The sequence below is a fragment of the Patiria miniata genome, unplaced genomic scaffold (assembly GCF_015706575.1).
Source record: "Patiria miniata isolate m_02_andy unplaced genomic scaffold, ASM1570657v1 HiC_scaffold_11, whole genome shotgun sequence".
Taxonomy (NCBI): Eukaryota; Metazoa; Echinodermata; class Asteroidea; order Valvatida; family Asterinidae; genus Patiria; species Patiria miniata.
The window spans coordinates 2,994,990-3,007,635 of NW_024037049.1; the positions used below are offsets into that span (position 1 = coordinate 2,994,990).

General features: G+C 38.0%; 1 protein-coding gene across 15 annotated transcripts in view; it reads left to right on the plus strand.

Moving 5' to 3' along the window:
- The window catches only part of LOC119741854 (dynein heavy chain 3, axonemal-like), a 146,206-nt gene that overhangs the window by 45,358 nt on the left and 88,202 nt on the right, over positions 1–12,646 (plus strand). For all 15 annotated transcript variants that reach the window (XM_038217770.1, XM_038217780.1, XM_038217843.1 and 12 more), the window contains exons 9-16: positions 2,660–2,855; positions 5,659–5,862; positions 6,942–7,192; positions 7,785–7,989; positions 8,729–8,932; positions 9,935–10,065; positions 10,840–11,035; positions 11,884–12,078. In XM_038217770.1, coding sequence (XP_038073698.1) covers positions 2,660–2,855; positions 5,659–5,862; positions 6,942–7,192; positions 7,785–7,989; positions 8,729–8,932; positions 9,935–10,065; positions 10,840–11,035; positions 11,884–12,078 — 1,582 coding nt within the window. The remainder of the gene's footprint in view (positions 1–2,659; positions 2,856–5,658; positions 5,863–6,941; positions 7,193–7,784; positions 7,990–8,728; positions 8,933–9,934; positions 10,066–10,839; positions 11,036–11,883; positions 12,079–12,646) is intronic.

The following is a 12,646-nucleotide window of genomic DNA, read 5'->3' on the forward strand; positions in this document are numbered from 1 at the left end:
CTAGACAAGCCGATGCACAAAATTCCTGAGTGTCCGCGCCTGCCTATTGTATACTTGCAGAAAAAGTACATGCCATTCGGGCATTTATGGTATCAACGTGCATTTCGCTGATTCCCGCTCAATCAAGCCCGTAGAAACTCACAGTTTGCAACCAGTCAACAGAGATTAGTGCATGGTACATGCAACCAAGGTGACAGTAAATATTCTGCTAACACATCTGGCCAAGAAGAATCTACTGACAAATTTTGAGACGCTGGAAAAGCTAAGGCCAAAAAAAAAAAATCTGCTTCCGATTACATGCCTCTCAAAAAAAATTTTGTGCTGATTGAATGGGGTATTCAATTATATGCGAATTTCAGCCTGAACTATTTCCATTGCACTACGAAAGCTGTGCAAAAAAGTGCCATAAAAAGTGATAAAACTTACCTTAATTATTGTCAAAATATTTCCGGTCGATAATTCTTTAAAATAATGGAAAATTCAGGTCGTGCACACCATATGCACAACGCTAGTCATGACGGGAAACTGGCCAATGCTGTCCGTAAATCGCTCGGTAAAGCGTGCGTGATGCACTGTGTGTGGCGGGCAAATAATCTCGTTTTTACGGTAGGAAATTTCGGGGAAACACGCTGCATCGTATCACTCAAATACGAGTAGTACGACCTTGAAATAAATTCATCAACACGGAAAATACATACACAGACAAGAGAGATCAAGTTCTGTGAATTAACTTGCCAATTGTTTTCTTTTTTCCATTGGTGTTTTCTTCGCAATTTTATGATGTCTGATGCGGCCTGCAACTGCAGTACACTGCGGCCGGCCCATGCATAGACTGGTAACTGCATTTCCATCATGCCTTCTCTAGCCTTTCAGTGCGCAGCGCGGCGGGAACCAGTCATCGCTGCATTCAGCATTTATAACACACATGTTTCATATTGTCACCGCAACATCGAATTGCGAACTAGTTATCGCATCGCGAAGCGAACTTGTAAAAACCAAAAAAGAGCGCAAGTAGGCAAACAAATAAATACAAGCATTTTTTAGGCAAAACGGTTGTTGAGAGGTGTTTTGTGAAGACAGAAAAGACATCAGGATTTTTTTTATTTGTTCATTGATTTATTTTTATTATTTTTTTTTACTTGCCGATAAAATTTTTAGGGTTGCAGCCTAAAAATAGGGTTGGTCGGGTAACAGGAAGCTGAAGTTTTTTTTTGGCATAATGCTTGTGGATATTTTGTTCAAGTTCTAAATTATCATTAATGTGAAAGTGAGGAAAGCAGTCAGCGATTATTATAAGACAGCGTCATGAAATTTCTTTCTTTTGAATCTAGTCAGCCTGATATCAATATAATATAATAATAATATTGGATGGCTTTTAGTGGGATACAAGAATATATTGCACTTGCTACAACGACATTGCACTTGTCTGGGACTCGTGCAAATTGTTATTGCTCGTGCAATATATTTTTGTATTCTCCTCAAAGCCATCCAACATTATATAATTATTACATGTTGTAAACCAACACCAATATTTCAAAGACTTGTGAAGAGTTGTTTACCTATTATAAGCTTTGTTTTACCCTTCAAAACCCACAATCTCCTGATTATTGGTGCATACATTGTACATCCCAACCACTTGCTTGCTGGAGTTTATAGCTACCCTACTTAAATCCCCAAGAGATATTGATTGCAATACTAATGTTTTATCATCTTCAGATAGACCACCAATCCTAGCAAGCTCCTAATCAAATGGTTTATAACATAGCCTAGTCCAGTAGCGTATCCAGCTTTTATGTTGGGTGTGGGGGTGGGGGGGGGGGGGGGGCAACGGCACATCCGCGCCAAAATGTATGTATCTTCCAAATGGGGGCACTCTTCAAAACTGACTATTATTGTGCATACTGGAAAATCTATGCCGATTTTCACGGCCCATTGTTATGGTTTTTGAAGTGGTTTTCATTTTTGGGTTGATGTGAGAACTCTCGTAATACTGTTTATGGAAATACTTATGAAAAAAGTATGAAAAAAAAATTATTTCAAAAAAAATCCGCGGGGGGGGGGGGGGGAGGGGGGGGGGCTCTGGATACACCACTGACCTAGTCAACATCAGTGGTGCTGCAAGTCCAGCACAAATCCTCCAGTCCCAATTCAACTCACAACTTACTCAGAATGAGCTTTGGCAATAACATTCCTTTGTTATTGTTCATCCTCTGTTACCTGTGACTAAACTTGTGAATGGACCCATGAATTACTTGTGACTGGACTTGTGATGGACTGGACTACATCCCTGCTCAGCACAATGGTGTTGGTTTGAGTCCACCTTAGCAAGCCTGCTCATAAGCTCTCAGACAACGCTGCATGTATCAGTCAAGGGCAAAACCTACATTTAGTATAAAAAATACTTAGTTCATGTTGTCTTATTTATTGCCGTGATAAACTCCTTCCCCTTAGTAGCTCCACATAACTGTGCAGCATTTTATTTCGTCACGTAATTACATCACTTTCTTCCAAAATGAATTAAAGACATTTTAAAAAGACTCAAATTTAGATTGCAGTGCTATTTTGCTGTTGCTATCTTCCTGTTCATTACATGTTTATACCATGCTGCTACAGGTTTGGTGACTAAGGAGAACTCTATTTATTGGTTTCTCCCTTGCAGGTACTCTAGTTTCAGGTTGATTGATATCCCAGGTCTCAAGGAGGTGATGCCTCTAACCATGGATGCATTCCTAGCACATGTTAAGGCCTCTAGTCTGAAAGGAAGACAGACTCTACTCAATGAGTGGGTGCTGGAATGTTCATCTATAATTCGCAGCAACCAGGATGAGATAGAGCGATGGATGCCCAATGATGAGGTTAGACCAAAAACAAAGTTCCACATCTGGTGTCCAGACTGCAATCCATAACAATCTTTGACTCTTTCTATCAATATATATATGTAGATACATAATCCAACATTGGCAATATTCTTTTGTCAGAAATGAATATAGCTGCTCATCAAAAAGCGGAGGAGGAGCAGCTATGTGCAGTCATAAATCTCTGAATGTCAATGTCCGTAATGATCTAATGCCATCTTCAGATGATTATGAATGTGTGTTTAATTCATTGAAATTGCACCTGAACACGCCTGTGATTTAATTGTAGGAAATGTCTACAGGGCTCCTGGTATTCAATCTGATAGCTTCTTACGTCATTTGGATTTGTGTCTGAATGCCATTTCTAAAGAAAAGAAGCTGTGCTATTGGATAGGCGATTTTAACCGTGATTTATTGAAATGCTCTGATCATCGACCTACAGACGACTGTGTAAACACATTTTATTCATGGCTTCTGCCCTTTGATTGACCAGCCCACTCGTATCGCCCCAATTAGTGGCATTCTTATTGATAACATACCCCGGTACTTTTTAACAATGATTCTGTTATCTCGGTAGGTATTCTTAATGTTGACTTCTCGAATCAGTTACCTGTATTTCAAATTACTCCCTCTGTTTTCCTGTCTTCGAAGCGTACTCCAGTGACATACACAACAAGGGATATTAATAGCAACACCATTGGCGCTTTTATGCTAGATATCAAAGCTATGGACTGGAGTAACATTTTTGATTACCAGCAAGCTGATCCTGCTTATGAAACATTTGTTTCCCTCTTTACTGAAACTTAACAATCTCCATTTTCCTCTCATTTAAAAACGTACTGGCAAAACAAATTCCATGATTTATGGCGGTATAAAATGGAAGGTCCATTGAATGGTCACACTTTTGGCAGCTCTGACCAATCAGATGTCAAGGATTATTCAGGTGTAGTATAAAACAAATAATGAATGTTTTACATTCGAGCACTAAAAAGAATCATTTTACTCAGTGACAGAAATCAGTCTTATCCTTGCACTCACAAACATTCAGTAGTTGTATGCTACATGTGTTCTATCAGAATCGGCTGTGGGCAGCTCTGCTGAGAATCCGTCCTCAAGTGGTGAAAAAAGCTGCGCTAAGATCCAAACAGAGGCGAAGCGAATGTCTATTCATAGAGTTGGATCAGTGAAAAAGTACAATCCTATCGTTCCAGTGGATGGGAGTTCTGGGGTAGGAACATTGTTGTCCTTTTATCCCTTTTTCTAAAGATTTTACTTGTGGGTTACTGTTGCCTTTGTACAAGGACCCCCCAAGTAGCTCTGGTGTGTACGACCCTACATATTTAGTACACACCAGAGCTACTTGTGGGTACTTCTACAAAGGGAATGGTAACCCCACAAGTGAAATCTTTAGAAAAAGGGCCAGAACTCCCATCCGCTGAAACGGTCAACCGTGTGTTAAGGTTTAGGTTTTTGAAAAAAAGTGTATAACTTGGATGTAGTGACCCTTGGGTGGGAAGACACAATTCTTCATCGGATTATCGAGGTCAAAGGTCATGTCGGGGTCATTAGAAGTCGTGTGCAAATATGCTTCAAATGTTTCTTAGTCTACAGAATTGGTTGGATTTTAATGTCACTCGGATGGAGTGATCCTTGGGTGGGGGTTCATTACAGCTCTCCGAAATTTGAGGTCAAAGGTCATGTCGGGTCATTTGAGGTCGTTAAAATATTTGAAAATGTTTACTTTTTTGAAGAACACAAAACATAGGGGGGGTCGACCACGAAAAAAGGCGACACTTGCGATCCGTGGATCACCTTGTTTAATAGCTAATGTCCATCGAACCCCCTGAAATAATTATGAAAAACCGTTGCAATCCTATGAAAAAATACTTCTAACTACTTATTTAACCAAAAGCATTTGAAGTATGAGGTTTTGTATTTTTATTGCTGAATTCAGGAATTTATTTTTGAAAACTTAACATTGTTAAGCTACATTTAAAATTGGATATGCAAAGATATGACATTCAGTGACATCCAGTTTAGTACCGAACTGCTGTGTTTGAAAGGATGTTTTACAGGCGTAATTGCACGTCTACAAGGAATCACTGTGCAAACCTGCGTCTTGAATAAAGGCTAGTCATAAAGACGCGCATGCATCGTTATACTTGCAAAAGTAGAGTTTACTTTGCACAACGTGATAAGGAAACAAGTGATTTCAAATGTACATATATAGACCATTGTGGTGCAATTTGGTAACATTTTTACATGTTTCTTTGCAATTAGGAGTGTTGGTTTGATTGAAATAAATATTCACTGAAATGAATTTTATGTATGTCACATAAAATTGTTGTTGCTGAAACCAACAGATTTCTGGAGTTTCTTGACCTTATTCAGTTTTCAGACTTGTTTTGAGATTTTGCATTCCCATGTCTGATCCATTTTGATCAATCAGTCAGAAGATTGATCAATTAATCAATTAATCAATCAATCGTTAAATTGTCATTCAGGAAATCATGAGTTAAATCAGGCAAGCAATCAGTCAGTTCAATTCATCAGCTACATGTAATCAACTCTTACTTGGTTAATTGAATCATCAGTTTAGTCAGTCAGTCAGTCATCCAACCTGTGACTCCATGTATTCTTTTATTCAATCAGTCTGGACTCCCTATGTTATTAATCTAAGTACCGTTTATGTTTTCCTTGAAGTTTACTAGCTTTGTAATATTATGGAAATACACCTGAGACCTGAAACCCGAATCCATAATTCAATCAATCAAATACAAGCAATGTCCTTGTCTTACATCAGGATGTTCGGATGGACCACATGGATCACTTCTTCTCCTCAGTGGCTACCCTGATGTCTGTATGTCTCCGAGATGGTGTTAAGAAGTCTGTATTTGATCTCTGTGAGTGGTTGGAGCAGTATAGCGACGGCAATAACTACGAAGGGGAATACAAGCAGACATCATTGAGATTACCTGTATTACCTCAACCATTTACAGTCTTCATGGTATGTTTTCAGAGGAATTCCTATATTTATATTGTGACGTAGGCAATGTCTGAATAGACCTTTTTTCTACCGATGGAAATTAACATCAGCATGTTTGTAACAAAAACAAAAGAGACTAAAATTTACTTAATCAGTAAAGCCAAAGTTTTGATAAACTTGATCACTGAAATTTGATCACTGTTTCCTATTTTTAACACCTATGCCAAAAAAAAACAGGCACTTGTGGCCAGAGTCTCACTTTACCTTTGAATTTAAAATTACGAAATAAGTTTGATCCAGGAAATTGTTTAAAACTGATAAAGGAGCACAACATTGTGACATAGTAACATAGAGACTGAGGTTTTACATTTTTGTATGTCAGGTGAATGTCATTTAACAAATTTTGGAAACAGCCTGGGTTCAAATGCCTGCAAATTATATTGAAATTATATTGCTTGGTGTATAGGCATTATTTCAATAGTCAAAAGAGTCGTGTTGAAGACGGAGCAAAAACTATTGTATGCATGCTAATAAACCATGACATACATGTACATACATTTGGCAAAGATTTTTTTTATTTCCAAACAAGCTATCAAAGTGGATAAATATTTCCCATAAACTGTCATCCCTTTGTTTTACATTTTAAACACCCTTGACAGCGATTTGAAACAGCATCTGGTTCCATTTAGGAACACTTACATCTCAGTATTTCTTTTTGTGATTCATGTTTAAGGCGCAAAGCAATTTCTGAAGTTATTAATGATACTAAGCCTGAAATCCTTTTCATGTTTTTAATTAAGAGCTTCAGAGTGTTTCTTGTGACATCATGTTCCTTTTTATTGTAAAGTTCTGGTTACCAACCTCCGATAAGTTACATACTGTCTCTGACTCGGTGACAGTTTGAACAAATCAATTTGTAGAAGGATATTGTCATATTTTGGTATCTTTGTGGGCATTCAATGTTTTTTCTTTCGTGCAACCAATTTATTGCAGTTAACTAGCTAAGTCCTGCCATACAACTAATTGTAACACCTATTCAAGGAGCCATTCCTGCTTTCTTGTCAGCTTATGCACTGTATTCTAATGTATTCACTTAATAGGGACCCAGCATGGATGACATCTGTAACTTCAGCCCTTCCTTTGATGGCACAACACAACTCTTTCATGAAGCCATCTATGTCATGGTCCGGAGTTCACAGGGACTGCCCAGGGTGGAAACTGCCCTGTTTGAGAAGGTTAATAATCTGGTTGGGAGGAGCATTAGCACAGTCAGGGAAGGGGAGGAGCTTGTTGAGATTGCCAAGAGGCGGATCCAGAAGTTGGTGATGAGCAATAGCCATGGACCCAACAGGTGAGTCAAGGGAGATAATGTACATTATAACAACATTGATGACAATGATAATAAGGTCAGTAACAATGAGAATGGTGGTTATGACCATGGAAGTGTTCCAGCAGTCAATACTGTGTAGCAGCACCTCTGTTAATTGCTTTCTCCTGGAATGTACAATCCAATACATAAATACACAGAAATGTGGAATTTTGTCTCTGTATAATATGACACAATCTTGATACCTTATGTGAACATCGTTAATCAATTAGTGCACGCATTGAAGTTAAGGGTTTAATAGAATCATTCAAAATGACATCTACATCCGTTTCTACAATGCTGAGTTTGTTGGGCTTGTGTGGTGAAATGAATTTCAGTTGACGACACTTCATCAGGGAATTCAAACCCGGTGTCCATTTAACTTAATAGCCAGTGCTATGAATTCTCACATTTTTCATGTAATGTATGAATGTTCTCACATTGTAGGTGTATACGTTTTCATTTTGGGACTTCAGTCATTATATTAGAAATGATGCATAGCCATTGAAGATACAGTCACTTCTACACACCAGACAGTTCTATAATGCCTAGAGTCCATCTTCCTTCCTGTCACCAGGTACAAGTCAGTCTACAAGCCCTATGCTTACCTCCTGAGCAGTGAATCAGATGTTAGAGTGGAGAAGTTTGTCGGTCGAGAGCAGCATTTGCGAGAATATGTCCGAGAGATAGAGAAACTCAAAGCGATGGCCAAAGAGATTGCATCTTTGCCTGTCTATGTGCCAATGCACGTTTTCATGCTGGACTGTAATAACATTAATAGTGTAAGTTAGCATCCAGATGTATTCCTAAATGCTTCAGACCTTTAAATTGGGGGAGCACAATAAATAAAAGAAACCTCAACTTTTTGTAACTTCTTTTTACCGAAGAAAAAAAAAACAACCAAAACCCCCCCCCCCAAACAACTCCAAGTTCTAAATATATTTAAGACATCTTCTGTCCACTCTTGCTTTGTTTTTAGTTAATCTTATCCAAACTCAACTTCTCGTACCAGACATACAAGTATTTCTTAATTTATAATGACATGTATTGCACTGTTACATGGTTTGAGAGATTACGCTCAGGCAAACTTTCTGCTTTTGTTGAAACTAATGTTATGCATTGGGTCAGGTTCACCAGGCCAAACTGACCCGAAACATTATAGATATAATCCGAACCAAAACCGATCTGAACTCCCCAAACCTGACCCGACAAAAATCAAGCAAAAACCGACCCGAACAGACCCGAAACCGAACCGACCCGGAAAAAACGAATATCTGGCTCGGGCAACTGTGTACACTTTTTGTTTTATTTGAAATTAAAAGTAACAATGAAACACATCAATGTTGTGGAACAAATTTAAACTCTTTTTTCCCCATCAACTAATAAATATGACACAAGTTTTGCTTTGGGGAAACCTATTCTAATACCATAATAAATTCTTAGCCAACCATAAATAGTGAATATATAATCCATGATAAGGAATGTTGATGTCCAAATCCAATCATAACTTTTATTTTCTAGTGGTTGATGGCTCGAGCCGATGACCTAGCCAACATCATGATCACCAATATTGTTATGACCAGTCACAAGTTCAACCGTGATATCTGCACCCAGTATGACAACATTGTCAGGAAGATAACTCAGCAGTCAGAATCCACAAACCAACTAGTTTCCTTGCAGGAATATGTGGATGGATTGTGGGTTGGTGAACTGCTACAATTAAAGGTATATGTATGTGCACAACTTTGTTAGGTGTGGGTACTTCACTGTGGTTTTCAATGATATAGCCATGCTTTGATGTGATCCTCTCATGCCATCTGTGCATTCATTTCACAAAGCAGTGTATCACAAGGAGCTCTCCATGGTCAGGCCATTTTCAGGGTGCATTACGGATTCGGAACAGTTGTTAAATGCCTACATAACGGTATTTGATTTGCACAAGGGCATGACATTTCTCATATTTTTTTTTGGGGGGGGGGACACGACATAAGTTCAGTTTTTTGCATGATAAATGATTAGTTCACTTAAAATGCTCTCAAGTGCATTTGTGTTTTCATGATGTCTTATGCAATGTGTTTGATTTTGATGCATTCAAAGCCATCTACATGTGTTCGTAGTGTCAAGGCAGTTGGGCTGCAATGATCCCATGATGCATCAATAATTGCGATACTGAAGTACCATGATACTGCATTAATCATACGAAATTGCGTATTGGGAAACCACAGTTTGATGGGTGTAACATAAAGCTATTTCATTTTTTGGTTATTGGTGGAGTGTTTGATTGACTTTGATGTTACAGTAATCATGTATGATTACTACATTACTACAATCCCCTAGATGCTCAGCCAATGACAAATAGCTGAACCAATTCTCATTATAACTGCCCAAACGCACCCCTGGTGTCTACAAATGTAGGTTTTAATGTTGTGTCACTTGGACCTGATTGTTTTTAAGACCTGAAACTTATTGAATGTTTCAGAACGGAAATATCCAATACTGAAACCTATACATTTCAGGTTGAACTTCGCCATCACAACTCATAGTGGAGTTCTGTATAGATCCTTTGAATTACAGCCATCTTTGAAGTGTGTTCTTTTGTTCCATTGGGATACACATGAGCAGACATCTTTTGCATTTTATGTCAGCTGATTGCAAAGGGTCGAAGAAACTCTTCCTAATCACGTAAATGGGTCTTGAAGCACCTGTTTTCTTCCCTATTTTTTTTAGACCAGACTTGAGATTGCAGCCAGTAACCTCCTCTTCCTAATGGACTATGCTACACTGTCCAAAGATGATCTGATACTCAATGATACTACATTCACCTGGAGCACCAGGATTGTACCAATCATCAAAAATAGGTAAGTATTCTCAAAGTGTCTGGACTTAGCACACTGAGCAATGGTACTAAATGGAGATATTCTGCACAGCTAAACGTGAACAGGTATGGTCTCCATGCAGATTGGTGAGAAAAAAACCAATAGCTGTCCGTGGAGGAAATTAGCTTGGTGTGTAATGAGATGCAAACTATTGGGGTATTTGCCATCATTTCTAGATTGCTTCCATTCCGAGTATAATGGAGAAACTGTAGTGCACAAATAGGCTATCCTCTCTCTGAAACTCTGTAAAAACTCTCCTATTGCTGGTGATTTGGTCCAAATATTGACCCAACTTGTTATTTTCAATTTCGCATCTTTATGTTTAAGAATGAACCATTAAATGTAAGATAATTAACCAATAAATAGTTAATTATTTGAAAGAATGCCAATATGTAGATGTTGAGCCAATGAATGTTTGTTCCATCAAAGTATGGTATTCTGTTTGCTGGTCAAAGTACTCAATTTTGTTTCAACCATTAAAACAATGTGAAATCATCTTTTATTCATCATCATCATTTATGCAGATGGTGTCAGTTAAAAATGGGTGCATGTACATTTCGTCAGTCAGATTTTCCATAGAAATCGTATAAACAAAATTTACATGAGCTCTTAATTGTTCTAAAAATTGGTGAATAATTGTTTTGTCTCAAAACTACGCAGAATATAGGATTTGCTTTAAAACTGATTTCAGTTTCAGAAGAGCAGAGTATTAAAAAATATTTTGTTTGCTTCATGGGTGTTTCAATTCAATTTTAGCGAGACCAAACTGCAAAGAGAGCATGATATTGCAGTCTCCAAGTTGTTGGACAGACAGCGTAAGTTCCAGGCTAGGTTACATGATGTACTTGATGTTGTCAAGGGATTCAAGACCAAAGATAGGATGTCTGAGGCTCAGGACTACCTGCTCAAGCTCCAAGACATCCAGAAAGTTCTAGAGGAGTTTTATCAAGAGGTTGGTCAACAAAACTGAACATAATCAGTGTATTTCAAGTTTATCCTGGTTGGTCCACTTCAGCATCATTTTCCCTTGCATCCTAGCTCTGAATTAGAGGAGGAAGGACCAGAAGAATTTACAAGTAGGGACAGAAAAACCCAGTCCAGAAAGTGATCTTGGCAGGAATGAATGCAGGGTCACTGCCGGTGAAAGGCAAGAAAATGAGCCTACACTGACCTGACAGCACAAATATCAACCCGTCCACTCAAACCAAGTTTTGATGTACCATTCCATGATTCATTGAATATTTGTTCTTGTAGTATCCAACTCATACCTTTCTGGATTTTATTTTAAGCAACAACAAAAAAAGGTTGATAAAAAGACTGAAGCAGAACTGGAACAGTAAGCTCTGTAATACCAACTAAGATTTTCAGTCTTATTTTCCCTTTTTTGTTTAATGTCTAAGGCAGTAGCCTTAGATGATGAGAACTTTGTGAAATCATTTCATGCGAGTAATATTTCTATGTAGAGATGAATCTGTCAGGGTAAAGGGTTTGACTGTCATAATTAGTACATGTACTGAAGAATTGGTCACTGACTTTGGAGCATATTCACTCCTTCCCAGTGTCATCTGTACACTTTTAAATTAAATTAAAATAAAGGTTGTCCTGATCTATATTACATGTATTATGTTACCCTGTGGTATAAGAACATTTCGTTTTTTTCTGTTTTAGACATAACCTTGAACTTATCTTGTAAAATATAAGTTTAAATGTTCCCTTTTTTGAGGACTATTCTGAAAAGCCTTACCCCTTGTTATAATGGAATGAAACTAAGTTGTTTTCAATCTTGTACCCCCTTAACAGAAAGCCAGCATCAATTTAGAAGAGAAGCTCTTAGACACAGGTCAGATTAGTCCCTACACCTTGTTGGATGACATCCGTGAGATGAAAGAACCATTTGATAAGCTTTGGCAGACAGCGGTTCAGTTCCATCAGCAATATGATAAATGGATGAATGGACCCTTGCTTGAGGTTGATGCAGAACTGGTCGAAGAAGAGGTCAGTGCTAGTAGCTAGTTGGAGTGGAATAGACATGTACTGGTCGGACGTTGCTTGTTCAAGCTTTCATGAGCTAGATTTGGCTTCCATTGGCTTGATTTGCCTCAATCTCTTCATCCAATTTGACCTATCTTGATCTAGTTATTTATTGAGTTCCATCTAGCTTTGAGATTCCTTGATCCAGCTTTTAATGTCGTTATCCAGACTGAGTTTCCTTTGCATTATCCATGGAAATATTTCATACTATGCCACCTACTGGCAAAGAATTGGTTATATTTCCCAGTAATGGTATATGCAGAGTTAATTGGTGTCAGAATGTGTGTTACATCTTCCAAAAAAGTTATTCAAGCTCATTGAAGAAATAGACATTTGATTGTTAATTGTTTTAAAGAAACTGTACATGTGCAGTGTAATTTCCCTTTGATCTCATCAACCCTTACTCTTTTGGTTTTTATGCTGCTTGACTGTTTGTTACAGCAATCATCAAGATTGCTCCAGTCAGTCTGAATTTGTTCAATTGTGATTTAGCCTTAAGTAATGAAAACTGGCTAGATTCCACCTGGTTAAT